Genomic DNA, 22,868 nt, shown 5'->3' with positions numbered 1-22,868 from the left:
TATTGTACAAAAACACGGACACAAATTTAATTCATTTAAAATTCTTTATAGTAACATAAGTGTATTTAACTATATTAAGTCAGCTCAGTCGATCCCGCTAATTGTCATTTACAGACCTCCAGGGCCGTACTCGGAATTTCTTAGTGAATTTGCAGATTTCCTCTCAAACCTAGTCGTTTCTGTAGACAAAATGTTAATTGCTGGAGATTTTAATATTTATTTTGAAAACCCAGAAGACCCTCTGAGAACTGCATTTATGTCTATACTGGACTCGGTAGGAGTAAATCAGTGTGTAGTAGGACCCACTCATAAAGCAGGTCACACTTTAGATTTAATAATATTTTTTGGATTAAGTATAAAAAATTTATTCACAATACCACTATCTGAAGTTATCTCAGATCACTATCTTGTCTCAATTCAAGTGTGTCACAATAATAATGTACACACAGCGCCGCGCTACCGTATAAAACGTACATTCACATCAACTACCAAACAGAGTTTTATCAGTAATCTCCCAGAGTTCCCAACTACGATTAGATCACCGTCTGACCCCACAGAACTCGATCAGGCGACTGAATATTTAGAGTCGACATTTCGCTATACCCTAGATAATGTAGCTCCAGTCAAGAGAAAAATTATTAGAGATAAAAAAACTTGCTCCCTGGTATAACGATCACACGCGCACTCTAAAACAGACCGCTCGGAAATTAGAACGTAAATGGCGTCAAACTAAATTACTAGTATTTCAAATAGCATGGAAGGAGAGCATCCTGAACTATAGAAAAGCTCTTAGTGTAGCTAGATCAACATATCTCTCCATTCTTATAGAAAATAACAAAAATAATCCTAGATTCTTATTTAATGCTGTAGCCAAATTAACCAGAAATAAGACCACTGCAGAAATCTCCACAATAACATCATGCAATAGTGAGGACTTCATGAACTTTTTTAATAATAAAATTGTAAATATTAGGCATAAAATTGAGGTTTTGAAACCGAACAATGTAATTGATGCAGATGTTAATCTAGCCATGTCAGACCAGAACCTAGAATACTTTACTCCCCTTGAAGAGAATGAACTAATTTCACTCATCTCTTCTTCAAATTCATCAACCTGTATATTAGATCCTGTACCGACACATTTTCTTAAACAGATAGTACCAGCAATAATAGAACCCCTGTTGAGAATAATTAATTCTTCACTCAGCATTGGATATGTTCCAAAATCTTTTAAATTAGCAGTTATCAAACCAATAATTAAGAAACCTGACCTCGACCCCTGTCAGCTGTCCAGTTACAGACCAATATCAAACCTCCCCTTTATCTCTAAGATCCTGGAAAAGATAGTAGCGGAGCAGCTATGCTCATATATACATAGAAATGGCATACATGAACTGTATCAGTCAGGATTTAGGCCTCATCACAGTACAGAGACAGCGCTCGTTAAAGTAGTAAATGACATTCTATTGGCCTCTGATCAGGGTTGTGTAACTATGCTTGTATTACTTGACCTCAGTGCAGCTTTTGACACTGTTGATCACGCTATTCTTCTTCACAGATTAGAAAATGTAGTGGGAATTAAGGGTACAGCCCTCTCCTGGCTCAGATCCTATCTGACCCATCGTTATCAGTATGTAGACTTAAATGGTGATTATTCTGCATGTTCTCTAGTGGAGTTTGGCGTTCCGCAGGGTTCAGTTTTAGGTCCACTGCTTTTTTCCCTTTACATGCTTCCTCTGGGCAACATAATCCGTAAGCATGGTATTAGTTTTCATTGTTATGCTGACGATACACAGTTATATGTCTCAGCAAAACCTGATGAGAAAAAACAGCTTACTAAAATTGAGCAATGTGTGCAGGACATAAGAAATTGGATGCTAATTAACTTCCTTCTGCTAAATCCGGATAAGACAGAAGTTCTAGTCATAGGACCGCATACAGCTAGGAGTAAAATTTTAGATCATACCGTAACTTTAGATGGCCTTTCTGTTCCATCAAATGCAACAGTGAAAGACCTTGGTGTGATTATTGATTCCAGCCTTTCATTTGAAGCACATGTAGATAATATTACCAGGATAGCATTCTTTCACCTCAGAAATATTGCCAGAATAAGAAATTTATTGTCGCTAAACGACGCAGAAAAACTAGTTCATGCTTTTATCACCTCTAGGTTGGACTATTGTAATGCCTTACTGTCTGGTTGTTCAGCTAGATGCATAAATAAGCTTCAGCTAGTCCAGAATGCAGCAGCGAGAGTCCTCACCAGAACCAGAAGATATGAGCACATCACCCCTATCTTATCTTCACTCCATTGGCTCCCTGTGAAATTTCGCATTGATTTTAAAATACTACTCTTGACATATAAAGCATTAAATGGTCTCGCGCCGCAGTACCTGAGCGAAATGCTAGTGTCTTACGATCCGCCACGCCTACTTCGATCAAAGGATGCAGGCTGCTTGTCAGTACCGCGTATTATGAAAAATACAGCTGGGGGCAGAGCTTTTTCTTATAAAGCCCCAAAGTTATGGAATAGTCTTCCAAATAGTGTTCGGGACTCAGACACAGTCTCAGTGTTTAAGTCCAGGCTAAAAACCTATTTATTTAGCCAAGCATTTTTATAAATAGATTTGCCATAGGTAAAGGAGCAGATCTGGGGGACTCATGGACGTAGAGTATTATGGTGAACTGGTATGTTTGGATGCTGTCTTCCTCACTCTCATTGATCACTCAGGTTTGCTGACGGTGAGGTGATTGTTTGCTTTACATGTCAGGAAGCCCTCATGTTTGTGTTTCCTTCTGGCTCTCCCTTTTAGTTATGCTGTCATAGTTAGTCCTGCCGGAGTCTCTGCTTGCACTCTACAGTTAATATACATTCACATTATACATTGTGTGACTGTGACCATACCTAACTGCCATCTCTCCTCTTCTTCTCTTTCCCCCCCTCTTTCTTTTTCCTCTCTCCTCCTGTCCCCCCCTTTCACTCTTTCTCTCTCTCTCTGTTGAGCTACACATGTCGTTCCTGAGCTGCCAGTGATCCAGACTCCCTCTGCCCTCCGGACCTGTCTGACCCATCCTGGTGCCCCGCTTCTGGCTGAAGATCTCGTCACATGGATGCCCCGTGTGTCTCTCTGGGATGCGTCTGGTGTCTGGGAATGATTCTCTCCACCTAGAAAATGGTTCTGGCCTTGACTGGTGTTGGCAACTGTTTCTCTGGGGACTTGACAGTTCGATAGTTCATGACTGGAACTTCTTACAAGTCTACCTGGGTCTTCAATAACTACCTGGACTCCATATTAACATCAATTAACATCAGCTATTATAGCTAAACTGCCTCCCACCCTACACACTGTATAAATGCAGATCATTTACTGCCTTCTGTTTCACCCAAATGAGGATGGGTTCCCTGTTGAGTCTGGTTCCTCTCAAGGTTTCTTCCTATTACCATCTCAGGGAGTTTTTCCTTGCCACTGTCGCCCTCGGCTTGCTCACCAGGGACAAACTGACCATTTTGATTCATACAAATTCACATTTCATACAAACTTAAATAATTCTTTTGACTATGTAAAGCTGCTTTGCGGCAATGAAAATTGCTAAAAGCGCTATACAAATAAAATTGAATTGAATTGAATTAAGTGATTCCAGCAGAGGGTTGTGCAACTTAGTTGTTGAGGTATGTAGAGGGGCACGTGGCCTACTTTCTCCCAGTCATTACACATGTGAACTGAGGAAAGCCGTGTCCGTGTATCTCTTACACAAATACCTCCCTTTTCAGGGCTTTTACACCGCTGGGATGAGAGAAGTGAGGTTCGTATCCTGAGCTTGAGAGAAACCCCACTTAACTCGTCCCATAAAAATAACCCAGGTGGTGGAGGGTGTAGCTACAGTCGGCGTGTTAGCCAAGCCAGGGAGAGTGTGCATCCTGAGGTGCAGAGTGTTCACCAGGGGCGCAGTAGAAGTCCAAGGTAACAGACAACTATACCTTTGCATAGTTCTGGTCCTCCCTCACCCGCCATGATGAATTCGGAAATTGGGAACCTGCAGTTTGAGATTAAGGGCACTCTTTTCCAACTCAACAAAGAGCAGTTGATGCAAATAAGTGACTTTCTTGAAATTTCAGGAATAGATCGAGATAAGGTAGCTGGCAAGACTTGTAATGCCCTTGTCTCGTATAATATCCGACACGTTAAACGCGAAGAACTGAGTGAAGATGACGGCATGTCAGAACTGCTGAGTTTAATGGACATGATAAAAACTCTGCAAGACACTAACAAAAATTTTATACCAGAAACAACAACAGACAGTGGTGAACAGGAGAAGCTAAGAAGAGCGCAAGAACAGCTAAAGCTTATGGTGCAACAAAAGGAAACCAAAATGCATGAACTAGCTAACAGACAGCATATTGTAAATAATTAACCCATACCAGTTTACACAGCCCCAACCACTGTTAACAGTCCCACTTGGCGAAGAGATTATAAAATCTCAGGTCAAATTGGCGAACCTGGGCAAAAGGACAGACTCACCATCTCTAGTCTGGCCCGCCAAATTGAGAATGGACTGAGTAAATGTTTCCCCTAAATCAGAAATAGTGGACGCTGTTATCAGAGCCATTGTACCGGGACTCCAACTGCGGAGTTACCTGGAAGGTAAAAGCGATCTGTCCCTGCCCACTCTTAGAAGAATTCTCTGCTCACATTATTAGGAAAGGAATGCAACTAAGCTATACAAACAGCTCACCACAGAGGTCCAGAGCAGTAAAGAGACCCACAGAACTTTTTAATTCGAGCAATAGATTTAAGGCAAAAGATATTGTTTTCCTCACAGGAAGCAGAATCTAGTCTCAAGTATGACCCTGCACTAGTGCAGAGCATGTTCATGCATACCATACTTACAGGCCTACAAAATGACAACATTAAAACTGATCTCCAGCCTTACCTTTTGCAACCAGCTACCTCGGATGAGTTACTCTTGGAACGGCTCAATGTGCCAATGTGCCAATGAAAAAGAGAGGCAAGATAAAAAGAGACAGATCACGCCACAGCATCACACTGCAGTCCTTGCAATTCAGTCTAGTGATATAAATGGAGATTAAAAAATTACAGCCCAACAAACCACTGGCACCCCTCCCCCAGATGTGTTGTCAGACTTGAAGGAAATCAAAGCAGATATAGTACAGTTGAAGGATCTCAAAGCTGAGGTATCACAAATTTAAGAATCCATTCATAAAACAGATAATGTGCCCAAGTTTTATCCCCCCGCCGGCAAAGAGACTGAATACGGGGCAGCCCACCATCCATGCTATTCCCAACCTCAGTTTGTGGCATGGAATAAAGAGGGTGCCACGGCTTTTCATCAGCCGAGTGGACCTGTACAAGAGTATCAAGCTGGGAGTGGCCCTAGGTTAATGACAGGAACTGCCCAGTTTCAGCAGAGATTTGCACCACAGAGATACCCAATGCCACGTGCCCGCCCGAGATGTTATTTGTGCCAGCAGCGAGGGGAAGAATATTGCCAGCATTGCTACAGGTGTGGAAGTAGTGAACACTTCCGTGCTGGCTGTAGGAGCTATAGAGGACCACCCAGCACAGGAAGAGGAACCCCTTTAAATGAGAAACGGTTGCCCCCATGGGACAGGGAGTGACCGGGACAGCCAAAGTGTCCCAAGAATGCACCGGCTGTGCAGAAACAGAGGGAAATCAGAGGTTTCAACAGTGTTCAGTGTGCAAAACAACTCACTATTGTTCCAGGGAATGTCAGGTTAGTCATTGGCCAGAACATAAGAAAAAACTGTAAACCGTTTGCACGGCATAAGAAAAGAACAGAACAAACACGGTCATGTAAAATGATGAATAATAGAAAAAGGGACATTGTGACAAAAGAACATTGTACAGTGACTGAACTTGTAGGAAAAAAAATATCTTGTCCACTGCTATCTACAAGGGGGAAAAATGAAGTACTGTGGCTCACAGGTGTCTGCAATTGATGAGGTATGGAAAATTAATCACTTTCCAAACATTAAGTTGAGAGACATAGCAGAGATAGTTGACTTAAATGACCCCTTGCAGGTTGAGGCAGCCAATGGTATAGAAATGCCATATATGGGGTGGATAGAAGTGACCTTTAGACTAACAGGGGCTGCTGATGAGTTTCATGTCCCCATACTTGTAATGAGAGGTAGCCAACAGCCATGTCCTATTATTGGCTTTAATGTAATTGAACGTGTTGTTATCAACAGCCAGAACAACCAGACAAACAATGTCGACAAAGAAAAACTGATAAAAACTGTAAAATTGGCTTTTCCTAACCTAAAGAAAAGGAAAGCTAAGCCATTTATTAAGGCAGTGAGTGTTGAAAGAATGAGTGAGTATTTGGTGAAAACAGCATGCCAGAGGATGACTATACCAAGTCATTGTGCTGTTCAAGTAGAATGTAGAATCCTTGCCAGATCCTTTAAGGATGACACTAAATTACTTTTTGAACCTGATGGTAACCCCCATTGGCCAAAAGGACTTAAGTTCTGTGACACGTTAATGCAGGTAAGGAAAGGGACACGACTAAATATCATTCTTAGTGTACAAAATCCCACTGACCATGACATCATGTTAACAGGAAGGGTAGTTATTGGTACGGCCCAACCAGTCACCTTTGCTTATCCACTTAGTCCAGTTAAAGAAGCACATCCATCTGCTGATATAAATAAAATTCAGGCCTATCCTGCCGAACATCAGAGAAATAATACAGAGCTCTGGGACCCCCCTATTGATCTCAGTCACCTGGATGATGGTCAGACGAAAATAGTATGTGAGATGCTGAGGGAAGAATCAAGCTCTTTTTCTCGGTCAGATAACGATATAGGCTGCATTGATAGACTTCAGTTGGAGATTTCATTGAAAGACCCAGAACCAGTAGTCCGGTCCTATATGTCAGTTCCTAAGCCGTTATATGAGAAGATGAAGGACTATCTGAAGGATCTAATTGCACAGGGATGGATTGAGAAATCCCACTCTTCCTATGCGTCACCTGTTGTTTGTGTACGAAAAATGTGGTTCTTTACGTCTATGCATAGACTACAGGGAACTAAACCGCAAGACTCACCCCGACAGACAGCCAATCCCTAGAGTTCAAGATCATGGATGGCCTTGGAGGAAATACTATGTTTTCACTATTAGGTCAAGAGAAGGCCTATCACCAAGGTTTCATGGCAAAAAACAGCAAACATTTGACAGCTTTTGTGAGACCATGGGGGCTGTACGAATGGACTAGGATCCCATTCGGGCTTATGAATGCTCCAGCAGCCTTCCAGCACTGCATGGAAGAGTGTTTAGAAGGCCTCAGAGACAAAATTTGTGTTCCTTACTTGGACGATACATTGGTGTTTAACAAAACGTTTGAGGGTCATGTCATGGATATAAGAAAAGTGTTGCAGAGGTTGAGGCAGAGTGGAATCAAATTAAAACCAAGCAAATGCGAGCTATTCAAAAGTAAAATTCGCTACCTTGGGAGAATAGTATCGACAGAAGGAAATAAAATGGACCCGGCTGACACAGCTGCCATAAGGGTGCTGAAAAACAAAACCCCCAAAACAGTTGGTGAGTTAAGACAGATTCTGGGGCTGTTGAGCTACTATCGGCAGTACATAAAGGACTTTTCTCACATTGCCGGCCCCCTTTATGAGCTAACGAAGGGCCCTGCCCAAGAATTAAGCCCGCAACTGAATGGGAGGAAGGTGCATACAAAAAGAAATGCGAACGTTGTACCATCATACACAACAATTAAATGGACAGACTCACACCAACAAGTTCTTGAACAACTGATTAGCTGTCTGATTCAACCACCTGTCCTGGCATTCCCAGATTTCTCCCAGCCATTCGTTCTCCACACAGATGCATCTAACAAGGGTTTGGGTGCTGTGCTGTATCAGAGGCAGAATGGAAATTTCGTGTGATTGCATATGGGTCTCGGACACTGTCAGTCTCAGAAAAAAAGTTATCATTTGCACTCAGGCAAATTGGAAGTCCTTGCTCTTAAATGGGCGATCACGGAAAGGTTCCGTGACTATTTGTACTATGCCCCCTTTTTTACTGTTTATAGTGACAACAACCCCTTGACTTATGTTTTGTCCACTGCTAAGTTAAATGCCACAGGAAGCAGATGGGAAACGGAATAAGCTGATTTCAATTTCACTATTAAGTATCACCCTGGTAAAGAAAACATCGACGCTGATAGTTTGTCGAGAATGCCAGTAGATACAGAAACGATGATCAATGAATGTACAGAGAAGATGTCCTATGATGCAGTGGGAGCAACTGCTCAGGCAGTGGAAACACAGCAGGAGTCGAACGCCTTATGGTCGATGGCTATCTCTGTCAAGAGTCTACTTGTTGCTCCAGGTACCGCCATTGTTTCGCTAACACCAGCACAGATACTGTACAAGAAGATCAGAAGGATGACTTACACATTGGGCCAGTGTTAAAGTGTAAGTTGTCTGGGGTAAAGCCTTTGCGTAAAGAACTTAAAAATTTAAAAAAGGGGCCTTTGTCTCATTCGTGAATGGGGAATAGATTAGATTAGATTCAACTTTGTCATTGCACATAGTTACAAGGCAACGAAATGCAGTTAGCATCTAACCAGAAATATAAGTTAGCAGTGGGGTATAAACATATATACAGATCTATATATACTATACATAAATAATAAAAATAAAGGCTATGTATGAATTGGCTTTACAGAAGAATATACAGGATGTATATATTTAAATGAATATACAGTGTAAAGTGAGCGGAGATGGATGAATTAATTGACTGAATAAGTGTAGATATACAGATATGTCTAAATATAAGTATATGGGATAAAGATATACAGAAACTATATATGGTTGAATTTACAGGAAGTGCAATAGTATGAAAATATATACGAATAAATATGGATAACTTAACAGCTGGAAGGGAATGCAGAGAGAGTATATCTATACACACATATATACATATATCAATATATATATATATTAGTGTACTGTCTATGTGCAGATTATACAAGTGAATGTACAGGGAATATTTACAGAAACATATACAGGGATGTTGGGTTATCAGTGATGATGCCGTGCATGTAAAAGGGTTAGGTGGATGGTGAAGTGTTCAATAAGGTAATCACTGTGGGGTAAAAACTGTTTCTCATCCTGCTGCTCTTGGCTTTTAGGCATCTGAACCTTTTTCCAGAGGAAAGGAAAGAAAACAGTTTATGTGCAGGGTGAGAGGTGTCTTTCACAATGCTACGGGCCCTACGCAGACACCTTTTCTTGTACACCTCCTCAATGCCATGAAGAGGAGTACCAATGATGCGCTGGGTGGTTTTCACCACCCTTTGGATGGATTTACGGTCCGAAACAGAGCAGTTACCGTACCAGACTGTAATGCAGCTGGTTAGGATGCTCTCTACTGCACAACGATAGAAATTGTTTATTATGTCCTTAGAAAGGTGATTCTTCCTCAGTAGTCTTAGGAAGAAGAGACGCTGGGAAGCTTTCTTGAGAAGACTGGAGGTATTAGTGAACCAGGTTAAGTCCTCAGAAATGTGTATCCCCAGGAACTTGAAGGTAGTAACACGGTCGACCATTGTCCCATTGATGTAGAATGCCTTCTGAAGTCCACAATGAGCTCCTTGGTCTTACTGGTGTTCAGGAGCAGGTGATTGTCAGCACACCACTCGGCCAAGTGCATTACCTCTGCCCTGTAGTTGGTCTCGTCGTTGTCATTGATGAGGCCAATCACTGTTGTGTCATCAGCAAACTTAATTATGGTATTGGAACCATACATAGGACTGCAGTCATGCGGGTACAGTGAAAACAGGAAGGGGCTCAGTACACAGCCTTGTGGAACGCCGGTGTTTAAAATGATGGTTGAGGAGAGAATGTTATTGGATTTAACATTCTGTGGTCTGTTGGTCAGAAAGTCTAGTATCCAGCTGCATAGAGAGGTGTTGATTCCGAGATCAGCGAGCTTCGTAATCAGCCTGGAGGGGATGACTGTATTGAACGCAGAGCTGAAATCCACAAAAAGCATTCTTGTGTAAGTGTTCTTATTATCCAGGTGAGATAATACCGTGTGTAGTGTTAGGGAGACAGCATCTTCAATGCTCCTATTTTCACGGTAGGCGAACTGATGAGGGTCTAGTGTGGGGGGAAGGCTTTTCTTGAGGTGAGCTAGGACTAATCGCTCGTAGCACTTCATGAGTATGGGTGTGAGTGCAATTGGTCTGTAATCATTAAGGCACATGGGTTTGGAGTGTTAAGGCACAGGTACAATAGAGGTGGATTTAAGGCAAGTCGGCACTGTTGCTTGGGATAAGGACAGATTAAAGATGTCCTTCATGACCTCAGACAGCTGTTCAGCACAGGTTCTGAGCACACGTCCAGGTATTCCATCAGGGCCAGCAGCTTTACGTTTATTTATCCTGCTGAAGGCAGCAAAGACTTCTGCGGTGGAAAGTGAGAGAGGCTGAAAGTTCACAGGTGGTATCGACGTAGTGATTGTTCCTGGGTGACTCCGATCAAAACGAGCATAGAAATTATTAAGTTCGTTGAGGAAGGAGACTTCAGTGGATATGAGTGCAGAGTGGGTGGGTTTGTAGTCACTGATGGACTGTATGCCCTGCCACATACGCCGAGGATCATAGTTTTTGAAATGATCTTCGATCCTCAACTTGTAGCTCCACTTGGCCTTATCAATACCCCTTTTCAGGTCAGCTCTAGATGCACTATAGGCTTGCGCATCTCCTGATCTAAAGGCAGCATTCCGGGCCTTGAGCAGGAGCCGAACTTCCCTGTTCATCCATGGCTTCTGATTGGGGTATGTTGTAATCTGCTTCACAGTTGTTACACTGTTAATGGTGGCTTTGATGTGGTCCAAAACAGAAGAAGTGTACAGATTAATGTCCGTGTGAGAGTCAGAAGTAGCTTGAAAGGCAAACCTACTCCAGTCAGTGTGGTGGAATCGGTCCTGAAGTATAGTGTAAGTCTCTCCAGTCCACACTCTGATGGGTGTAACTGAGGGCTTCACACGTTTGATGAGCGAAGTGTATTTGGGGAGCAAGAACAATGGAAGGTGATCAGACTGTCCCAGGTGGGGGAGGGTTAAAGCTTTGTATGCCTCAGCTATGTTTGTATAGACATGATTCAGAGTTTTGCTTCCTCTAGTATGACAGTCTACATTTTGAAAAAATTTGGGGAGTACTGTTCTCAAGTTAGAGTGATTAAAATCCCCTGCAACAATGAAAGCAGCCTCAGGATAAGCAGTCTGTTGTTTGCTAATAGCTTCATGCAATTCTTTCATAGCAGTCTTAGCATTAGCATCCGGTGGTATGTATGCAGCAGTTATAACTGTAGTTGTAAACTTCCTCGGTAGATAGAAGGGTCTGCATTTAATCATTAAAAATTCCACATCAGCAGAACAGTGACTTACAATGACCGTGCAGTTAGTACACCAGGCTTTGTTTACATAAATACATAAACCTCCACCTTTGGTCTTCCCGGAGCCCTCAGTTGTCCTGTCCGCTCGTAGGATGAAGCGTCCAGTTAGTTCGGTTGCGCTGTCGGGAATGTCGCTGCTTAGCCATGTTTCCGTAAATATTAGAATGTTGCAGTATGATAATTTTTTGCTGTTGGCAATATGGAGTCGCAGTTCGTCCATCTTATTTACCAGAGACCTCACATTAGCAAGGAAAATGCTAGGTAAGGAAAGCCGGTGTGGTGTTAGCCTTAGCTTAGCACGGAGCCCTCCGCGCTTCCCCCGCCTTTGTTTACGGTCTCTTCGCCGCCTGCGAGCACTTCCGCCTGGCCGGGGATAGCCCGTAACCTCCGATGGCTTGTAGATCTCAAGAGGAATGAGACGAAAGTCTACTATGCCACTGTTTATTTCTTGTAAGTTGATGTCTAAAAGTTCCTGTCTACTATACTGTATGAGGTTAGACAGAAAGCGTCTTGCGTAAATAAACTGAATATGATTAAGTAAATAACTACTAAACTGCAGTTTCTGGAGAGACGCCGAGCCTCGCGTTGCGCACGCGCCGCCATCTTGGTCATACCAATATTGGAGACAGATGAGAATAGAGTCCTGTGGAGAAGGACAGTTCACAGAAAACAACTAGTGTTGCCTGACAAACACAGAATCACAGTATTGAAGGAGCTACATGACCAAATTGGACATCAAGGTACTGATAGGACAGTGTCACTAATTAGAGACCGTTTCTTTTGGCCATACATGCAGCAAAGACTTGAACAATATGCAATGACCTGTGCTTGTCTAACACAGAAGAAACCTAGTCGTGAGACAAGGGCTTCCCTTACAAACATTATCATCACACAGCCATTTCAACTTGTGTCAGTGGATTTCCTCCACCTTGATAGATGCAAAGGCGGCTATGAATATATACTCGTGGTTGTAGATCATTTCACACACTTCAAAGTCGGGAAAAATGGTGGCTGACAAAATATTCAATGATTATGCCCTGAAATTTGGATTCCCAGCACACATCTACCACGATCAAGGAGGTGAATTTGAGAATCAACTCTTTTCCCAACTGAGCAAGTACTGCAATGTGGCCGTATCAAGAACAAACCCTTACCATCCACAGGGGAATGGACAAGTGAAACGCTTTAACCAAACACTAATGCAGATGCTAAAGACCCTCACCGATAGAGACAAGCTGAACTGGAAAGACTCCTTAAACAAGCTTATATTTGCTCATAATTGCCAACGTACAGATGTCACAGGCTTCTCCCCATTTTACTTGCTATTTGGCCGTTCTCCAAGGTTACCTATTGATATGATGTTTAACTTGCCCACAGAAGCAGGGAGCTCTAGTCACCATAGTTACGCTGAACAGTGAAGGCAAGGAATGCAGGAGGCATATGCTATTGCACAAGAGAATGCGAAAAAATCTGCCCAAAGAAACAAGAGGATATATGATGGCAAGGTGAGGAGTTCAGTGCTGTATCCAGGTGACCACGTTTTAGTGAAAAATATGACCCCTCGAGGAGGACCTGGAAAACTACGGAATCACTGGAAAGACACCATCCATACTGTAGTAGGAGAGGATCTCCCTATCTATGAGCTAAGGCCTGAACATGGAAAAGGAAAGTCCAGGACTCTACATAGAAACCTCCTTCTACCATGTGATCACCTGCCCCTGGAAACTGAGGTGCGTCTACCTGCAAAACCAAAAAGGAAAACTTCAGTGACTGACAAAGTCAGAGAGGGTTCAGAAGATGAGAAGGATGAGGATGATTATTATAATAGAGGTATGCTATATTAGCCTGTGACTCCGCCACCAGAACCGGTGAGAGAGATGCCAGAAATTGTACAAAGGGAAATTCCACCTGACCTCAGCACACCCACCGCTGAACCACCCTGGCTGGAGAACAGTGATGATGACAACCCTTTGGAAAATCTGGATATTCAGGATGAAAACACACCTCATACTGAGGAGGACCGAACATCATCGCCCATGTTGAATGTCGGACAGGAAGAGGAGATTGACATGAGACTGCAGCAGCCTCAAAGGCTCCGTAGGCCACCAAAGACCTTTAGATATGACAAAATTGGAACACCATCTTGCTACAATCTTGTCTCGTCTTATGTAAGGCCCCAAGTTTGGATACAACCAGTACAGTCTTGCTACAACCAGCCCCTGTATTTTTATGGAACTTAGACTGGCTCCGCTTTTGACATGTTAGAATCCTTGACACTCATCGGCTTACCGCAGAGCCAAATGTTGTTTATTACACAAACACTAATTTTACACATATTAAATGCTTAAAATGAGTCCTGTTATGAAAATAGCACAGCTATGACACTTTGTTTTAATGATGCCTGTGCTTGGTTCAGTGAATATTCATATACAGTATGTATAGACTGTGCACACATATGTTTTCAGTTCCAGTCTGTAAATTAACTGCAACAATGACTGATGAAGGAACTGAATGTAAGAAAGGGGTGCAGCCTGTAACAAGTGTTAGGACATATTTTGTCATACTTGGTCATTGAAGGTCAGAGATAAGGATGTTGGGGACAACATCTAATTTTGATGGGGAGTATGTGACAAATGAGACAATGTTTACTAATACAGATCCAGTAAAAGAGGAAATTCTAATGATCTATAGTTCCGTTTATGAAACATGTTCTGATTATTATTTTATGTTATTACTGTTAATCATACCAGCTGAGGCATAGTAATTTGTGTTATGTTTTATGTTAGTACCACTTTAACACTTTGTGTAGTAAGAGTGGGGTGCAGTTGCCAAGTGATTCCAGCAGGAGGTTGTGCAACTTTGTTGTTGAGGTATGTAGAGGGACACGTGGCCTACTTTCTCCCAGTCATTACACATGTGAACTGAGGAAAGCCATGTCCGTGTATTTCTTGCATACACATATATACTCAACAAAAATATAAACGCAACACCTTTGTTTCTGCTCCGATTTTTCATGAGATGGACTTAAAGATCTAAAATTCATTCCAGATACACAATATTACCATTTCTCTCAAACATTGTTCACAAATCAGTCTAAATGTGTGATAGTGATCACTTCTGCTTTGCTGAGATAATCCATCCCACCTCACAGGTGTGCCACATCAATATGCTGTTCTGACATCATGAGTAGTGCTCAGGTGTACCTTATACTGCCCACAATAAAAGGCCACCCTGGAATGTGCAGTGTTGTCTCACAGCAAAATGCCACAGATGCCACAAGCATTGAGAGAGCGTGCAATTGGCATGCTGACAGCAGGAATGTCAACCAGATCTGTTGCTTATGCATTGAATGTTCATTTCTCCACCATAAGCCGTCTCCAAGGGCGTTTCAGAGAATATGGCTGTACATCCAACCGGCCTTACAACCGCAGACCACGTGTAACCACACCAGCCCAGGACCTCCACATCCAGCAGGTTCACCTCCAAGATCAAGAGACCAGCCACTCAGACAGCTGCTGAAACAATTGGTTTGCATAACCAAACAATTTCTGCACAAACTGTCAGAAGACGTCCTCATCGGGGTCTTGACCTGACTCCAGCTCGTCGCCGTAACAGACTTGGGTGGGCAAATGCTCACATTCGATGGCGTCTGGCACGTTGGAGAGGTGTTCTCTTCACGGATGAATCTCGGTTTACATTGTTCAGGGCAGATGGCAGACAGCGCGTGTGGCGTCGTGTGGGTGAGCGCTTTGCTGATGTCAATGTTGTGGATCGAGTGGCCCATGGTGGTGGTGGGGTTATGGTATGGGCAGGCAGCTGTTATGGACATTTTATTGATGGCATTTTGAATGCACAGAGATACCGTGATGAGATCCAGAGGCCCATTGTTGTGCCATACATCCATGAACATCACCTCATGTTTCAGCAAGATAATGCATGGCCCCATGTTGCAAGGATCTGTTCACAGCTCTTGGAAGCTGAAAATGTCCCAGTTCTTGCATGGCCAGCATACTCACCGGACATGTCACCCGTTGAGCATGTTTGGGATGTGCTTGACCGGCGTATACGACAGCGTGTACCAGTTCCCACTAATATCCAACAACTTCGAACAGCCATTGAAGAGGTGTGGACCAACATTCCACAGGCCACAATTGACAATCTGATAAACTCTATGCGAAAAAGATGTGTTGCACTGCATGATGCAAATGGTGGTCACACCAGATACTGACCGGTTCTGAGTCCCCAGACCCCCAATAAAGCAAAAAACTGCACATTCCAGGGTGGCCTTTTATTGTGGGCAGTATAAGGTACACCTGTGCACTACTCATGATGTCAGATCAGCATCTTGATGTGGCACACCTGTGAGGTGGGATGGATTATCTCAGCAAAGCAGAAGTGTTCACTATCACACATTTAGACTGATTTGTGAACAATGTTTGAGAGATATGGTAATATTGTGTATCTGGAATGAATTTTAGATCTTTAAGTCCATCTCATGAAAAATCGGAGCAGAAACAAAGGTGTTGCGTTTATATTTTTGTTGAGTGTATGAAACACTCACACATACAGTATATACTACTAACTGCTTAAACAACTACATATGAAACACTTGCATACACATATATGAAACACTCACACATACATATATACTACTAACTGCTCAAACAACTACATATGAAATGCGCGCGCACATACATACATACTTTCCACGCACATACAGTACTGTACATACATACTTTCCACGCACATACATACATACTTTCCGCACACACACATACAAACTCTTCTTGCACATTCACCTATGAGATTCTCAGTGTAACCGGAAGGCATTTCAGTGTAACCGGAAGGCATTTCAGTGTAACCGTCTATATATATATATATATATATATATATATATATATAGTGTATAGATAGGCTAATCAGGCTAATAGCAGCATGATCCAGCTAACTAACATTTTGATTAATACTAACTTCTTGTGTAAACCAGTAACCAGGTTTGCGCATTTTCAAAAAAAATTTGCCTTAATTAATGAGTGTGTCTTGATTTAAGAGTACCAAATATCATTGCGTATCATGTGACAATCATGCTCTTCTTATTTTGACGCCGAGCCTCACATGATCACAACTGAGCTAATGGTTCTTCTCTCTCTTACACACTGCTGAATTATGGGTAATCGTCTCCCATGCTCGGTTTCAGTGCGCATGCATCACTCGTATAGTCAACATCAGTGCGTGCGTGTATGGTTTACTTTAACACTGTGACCCTGTGTGTGTGTAAAGCATCTTTTTATTTTGTGTTTGTAAGCAAAAGCAAGTGTAATAATCTTTAGAATTAGAGAGAAGAATTCTCTGATGATTCCGTCAGTGTGTGTGTGTGTCTGTGTGTGTGCGCCCTTCTCTTCTCCTTTTAGCTTCACACACACACCCACACACACTCTTAACGGAAACACTGCTCTTACTTTACAGGAGTGATTCCATTAGTGTGTCTGCTGGAAAGGTTCATTGTTAAAAAAGTTTCCTTATGGAGCAGTGTTTCCCTTGGTATGTATGTGTGTTTGAAAGTCGTCCTAACAAAGCCCTTTCAAATAAGAGAGGGGGAGGGCTAATGTGTAAGGCAAGAGGGAGGGAGGGAGTCATTCCTCCTAATCTTACTTTAGCTTCACACACACGCACAAACACAATCAGGCCTATATGTTAGATTGCTGCAGAGATGGTTGTTCTTCTGGAAGGTTCTCCTATCTCCACAGCGGACGTCTGGAGCTCTGACAGAGTGACCATCGGGTTCTTGGTCACCTCCCTGACTAAGGCCCTTCTCCCCCGATCACTCAGTTTAGTGCCTGATGTGTGATTAGTGACTCCTCAATCAGTGTCAGATGTTGTGTCCTTTTGGTTCTGAGTCTTTATACCATTTTAAAAATGATACAAATATTAATTTTCACAAAGTCTGCTGCTTCAGTGTTTTATATATTTCTGTCAAATGTTACCATGGTATACTGAAGTATAATGAAGAATTTCATAAGTGCCAAAGGCTTTTATTGACAGTTACATTAAGTTTATGCAAAAAGTCATTATTTGCAGTGTTTACACTTCCTTTTTAAGACCTCTGCAATTCGCCCTGGCATGCTGTCAGATAAACTTCTGGGCCACATCCTGACTGATGGCAGCCTATTATTGCATAATCAGTGCTTAGAGTTTGTCTGAATTTGTGGGGTTTTGTTTGTCCACCCGCCTCTTGAGGATTGACTGCAAGTTCTCAATGAAATTAAGATTTGGGGAGCTCCCTGGCCATTGTGTTTTGTTTTGTTTTTGTTTTTTTTTTGTTTGTTTGTTTTTTCCCCAAGCCACTTAGTTATCACTTTTGCCTTATAGCAAGGTGCTCCATCTCTGCATTAAGTACAGAATGTGATTATTTTCAATGTGTCGTACTGCTTACTGATTAAACCTGATATAATGTTAGAAAAGAGAAAAAACAATGATCAACATGAAGATAGATAAGAATTTTTTTAAAGTAGACCAGTAGAAGATTGAGTGTGGAAAAGATGATGATGATGATGATGATGATGATAACTAACTGTAAGTTAGCTAGAAGTTACACTAGAGACTTATTTATATGCTTATTTAATATGTATATTATTTATATTATATATAATATATATTATATATATTATATTTATATATATATTTACATTCATATGTCTGAAAATGTCTGCTGTTCTGTTCTTCACCAAAATTTTGTCATGAAGAGAGATGTCGTCTATGTTTCGGACATGACTATTTAAATAAATGATTAAAAGTTCTAAATATAAGATCAATTTAATTATAAAAAAATTAAAGGCCGCTATATTCAAAATAATTCAAAATATGATTAAAATACCTACAGTGGTGTGAAAAACTATTTGCCCCCTTCCTGATTTCTTATTCTTTTGCATGTTTGTCACACAAAATGTTTCTGATCATCAAACACATTTAACTATTAGTCAAAGATAACACAAAATGCAGTTTTTAAATGATGGTTTTTATTATTTAGGGAGAAAAAAAATCCAAACCTACATGGCTCTGTGTGAAAAAGTAATTGTCCCCTGAACCTACTGTAATAACTGGTTGGGCCACCCTTAGCAGCAATAACTGCAATCAAGTGTTTGCGATAACTTGCAACGAGTCTTTTACAGCGTTCTGGAGGAATTTTGGCCCACTCATCTTTGCAGAATTGTTGTAATTCAGCTTTATTTGAGGGTTTTCTAGCATGGTTTGCCTTTTTAAGGTCATGCCACAACATCTCAATAGAATTCAGGTTAGAACTTTGACTAGGCCACTCCAAAGTCTTCATTTTGTTTTTCTTCAGCCATTCAGAGGTGGATTTGCTGGTGTGTTTTGGGCCATTGTCCTGCTGCAGCACCCAAGATCGCTTCAGCTTGAGTTGACGAACAGATGGCCGGACATTCTCCTTCAGGATTTTTTGGTAGACAGTAGAATTCATGGTTCCATCTATCAAAGCAAGCCTTCCAGGTCCTGAAGCAGCAAAACAACCCCAGACCATCACACTACCACCACCATGTTTTACTGTTGGTATGATGTTCTTTTTCTGAAATGCTGTGTTACTTTTACGCCAGATGTAACGGGACATGCACCTTCAAAAAGTTCAACTTTTGTCTCGTCGGTCCACAAGGTATTTTCCCAAAAGTCTTGGCAATCATTGAGATGTTTTTTTAGCAAAATTGAGACGAGCCTTATTGTTTTTTTTTTGCTTAAAAGTAGTTTGTGCCTTGGAAGTCTGCCATGCAGGCCGTTTTTGCCCAGTCTCTTTCTTATGGTGGAGTCGTGAACACTGACCTTAATTGAGGCAAGTGAGGCCTGCAGCTCTTTAGATGTTGTCCTGGGGTCTTTTGTGGCCTCTCGGGTGAGTTGTCTCTGCGCCCTTGGGGTAATTTTGGTCGGCCGGCCACTCCTGGGAAGGTTCACCACTGTTCCATGTTTTTTCCATTTGTGGATAATGGCTCTCACTGTGGTTCGCTGGAGTCCCAAAGCTTTAGAAATGGCTTTATAACCTTTACCAGACTGATACATCTCAATTACTTTTGTTCTTATTTGTTCCTGAATTTCTTTGGATCTTGGCATGATGTCTAGCTTTTGAGGTGCTTTTGGTCTACTTCTCTGTGTCAGGTAGCTCCTATTTAAGTGATTTCTTGATTGAAACAGGTGTGGCATTAATCAGGCCTGGGGGTGACTACAGAAATTGAACTCAGGTGTGAAAAACCACAGTTAAGTTATTTTTTAACAAGGGGGGCAATCACTTTTTTACACAGGGCCATGTAGGTTTGGAGTTTTTTTCTCCCTTAATAACGTAAACCTTCATTTAAAAACTGCATTTTGTGTTCAATTATGTTATCTTTGACTAATAGTTAACGGTTTTTGATGAGCAGAAACATTTAAGTGTGACAAACATGCAAAAGAATAAGAAATCAGGAAGGCGGCAAATAGTTTTTCACACCACTGTATTTATATTTATCTAATCTAATTATTTATTGTAAAGTATCTTTCTAGAAATTCTAATAAACTATGTGTTTAATGTTTACAAATTCAGCTTGAATAATTCAGTGATCGTATTTCCAGAAGTGTGTTTTCAGGTTTTAAGCACATTCCAGTGTAACAGCAAGGTTACTCACAGCTAAACAAAGCTAAGCAAGCTGTTTTCTGCCTCCTTTAATTAAATGCACCCATTCTCTCTCTATTGCTCTATCTTTCTCCGTCACACGCACACGCGGTTTTCTTTTGCTAAAGTTTCAGAAGTTAAACATGTAATATTTCTCATCTCTGACAGGTTCGTACCATAAACTCTACAAGTTTTTCTTTTTACAAAATTTTTAATTAAATTTAATTAAATGTTTAATTATTTAATCTTCTAAAAATCCTCGTATAAATTCTAATGAATCTAAGCCACTGATGATGTTTTAATCTTTTTTACCTGAAACTCACATCTCACTCTGTGTTTCTCTCAGTGGATGTGACTCTGGATCCTGATACAGCTCATCCACTTCTCATCCTGTCTGATGATGGAAAAGAAGTGAGGGGAGGAGTCACAGAACAGAATCTCCCTGATACACCACAGAGGTTTACTAATTATCCCTGTGTTGTAGGAAAGCAGAGTTTCTCCTCAGGGAGATTTTATTATGAGGTTCAGGTCAGCGGGAAAATTAAGTGGAGATTAGGTGTCATGAGAGAGAACATTAACAGGAAGGAGTGGATTACACTGAGACCTCAGGATGGAGTCTGGACTGTGGCACTGAGGGATGAGAATGAATATAAAGCTCTTGCTGATCCCCGTGTCCCCCTCACACTGAGAGAGAAGGTGAAGAAGGTGGGGGTGTTTGTGGATTATGAGGAGGGTCTGGTCTCCTTTTATGATGTGAACTCCAGATCTCATATCTACTCTTTTACTGGTCAGACTTTCACTGAGAAACTCTATCCAGTCTTCGATCCTCGTTTAAATGATGGAGGTAAAAATGCAGCTCCACTGATCATCTGTCCTGTGTGTAACACTGAGTGAATTTTCACCTCACAGATTTAATCATCTGTTAAATGTCAGAATAGACAAGAACTTTTCAGATTTTTTTTTTTTTTTAGTAACAGGGGACATTAATCGGTACAACACACTCCACGCTCGATTACTGTAGCTTTGTCTAGTCCTGAGTAACCCGAATATACGCTTCAGTGTTTTTCATGTTGAATTTTACAGCTCGAATTTGATCCCTGAAATTAATTTATTTTTTCATTATTAAAAACTGAATTATTACCCGATGTGTGTGTTTTCATGAGTAGTGTAATACAGGCATAGAGCTGTTGGTACATCATTCATTGTAGTTCAATGCTGTTTATTTTCTCTTTAATTTGATCTCAGTTCTTGGTGAATGTTTCTTAGCTGGATGATGGATGTGTAAATGTATAAAACAATAACTTATACCATGTTAAAACGTCTACTACTGAAATGTGTATAATTCGTAAATGAGTTATTTATTAATTAAGTTATTAATTTAATTAAATCATTATTCAGTTGTTCCCTACACTGTTCACAGTTCACTTTGAACTGAGCTGTTTCGCTCCCTATGGTTTGGAATCGCACTTAACATAGCTGAACACCCTGTGTACTGTAGTATACTTTGCAGCGTACAAGCTGATCAGAACACACCAAGTTTTCATGTTGATTTAAATGAGTTGCTCTTACAGTATTTACTACTACTGGTTTGGTGCACAATCACACTGGGACTCATTTGTCAGGTCAAAGTTCTTCAGGACACACACATTCTTATCTAATACAGAGTGTGTAACTACTGTAACTCAGCACACACAAATTCTGATTTACCTTTTAATCCAAACTGCAGTGTGGTTTTATGACCACTTACACCTGGACACACATCACTACTGTACTTTTCCTGATATCAGGAATTTCTCTGGTAACTTTGCTAACATTAGTAGCTGTCAGTCTGTGATCTGTGTTGCATTGTTTAACATGTGCAGTACTGTATATGTACAGCTATGGATTAATGTATGTAGCCCCTCAGACGTTAGTTTTAAAATGTGTAAACGTCTTCATTGTCTTAAAATGTGACCTTAAATCATTTGTTTATTTGTAAATGATTGTTACTTGCCTACACTCTAAAAAACGCTGGGTTGTTTTTTCCACCCAAGCGCTGGGCTGCCTCTGTTGGGTCATTTTTCTGGGTTATTTACAGAGAGTTGGGTAGTTTTTGTGTAACCCAGCTGCTGGGTTGAAGTTTGATTGGCTCCTCCCCCAAAGTTCACCGGTGGATTCAGCGGCTGTCAGTCAGAGCTTCGTGTCTCTCTTGAGCTCCCACACCGCTGATGACGGTTCGTTTAAGGGAAAATGATGTTAAATACAAGATCTGTATACACATGTTCACTCACCTAAGTCACATATGACTGAAAAATTATTACTATATGTAACATTTATTACTGTTACCGTGTTAAGGTTAAACTTAAACTTTCAGGCTGGTCTGAGGTAAGATAATTTAGCTGACAATAGCTGCTATGGTTAGCCAAAGAACCCCACCTGTGTATGAAGGAAACGGATAAGATGTCTGAGCTTTTTATCTTTCTCTGTAGAATGTTTGCAAGGTGACGAAACTGTAACTGTAGTATTAGCATGACGCTAGCATTTAGTTAACATTAGAACTTTATTCATCTCACTGTTTGAGACAATAAAATGCTGGAGTGTTACAAAACACTGACCCTCTCACAAATATACACACCTGCTAACCTCCCGTTTATAACAATATCTTACACCTTTCCCCCTTTGGCAAGTAGTATGCAAATATGACTGCTGCATGTAAGCTAACCAGGTAGCCCTCTTTAACCAAAGTTGCTTGTGACTCAGGCTAAATTAACTATCAGT

The 22,868-nt window shown here is 41.2% G+C and overlaps 1 protein-coding gene across 1 annotated transcript in view; it reads left to right on the top strand.

Moving 5' to 3' along the window:
• The window catches only part of LOC128520673 (butyrophilin subfamily 1 member A1-like), a 39,556-nt gene extending 18,518 nt beyond the window's left edge, over positions 1 to 21,038 (top strand). Inside the window, exon 9 of the mRNA XM_053495022.1 lies at positions 20,458 to 21,038. Coding sequence (XP_053350997.1) covers positions 20,458 to 21,005 — 548 coding nt within the window. The 3' untranslated portion in view covers positions 21,006 to 21,038. The remainder of the gene's footprint in view (positions 1 to 20,457) is intronic.
• The last annotated feature ends 1,830 nt before the right edge of the window (positions 21,039 to 22,868 follow it).

The sequence above is a fragment of the Clarias gariepinus genome, chromosome 1 (assembly GCF_024256425.1).
Source record: "Clarias gariepinus isolate MV-2021 ecotype Netherlands chromosome 1, CGAR_prim_01v2, whole genome shotgun sequence".
NCBI lineage: Eukaryota > Metazoa > Chordata > Actinopteri > Siluriformes > Clariidae > Clarias > Clarias gariepinus.
This window is presented reverse-complemented; position numbering and strand designations above follow the sequence as displayed.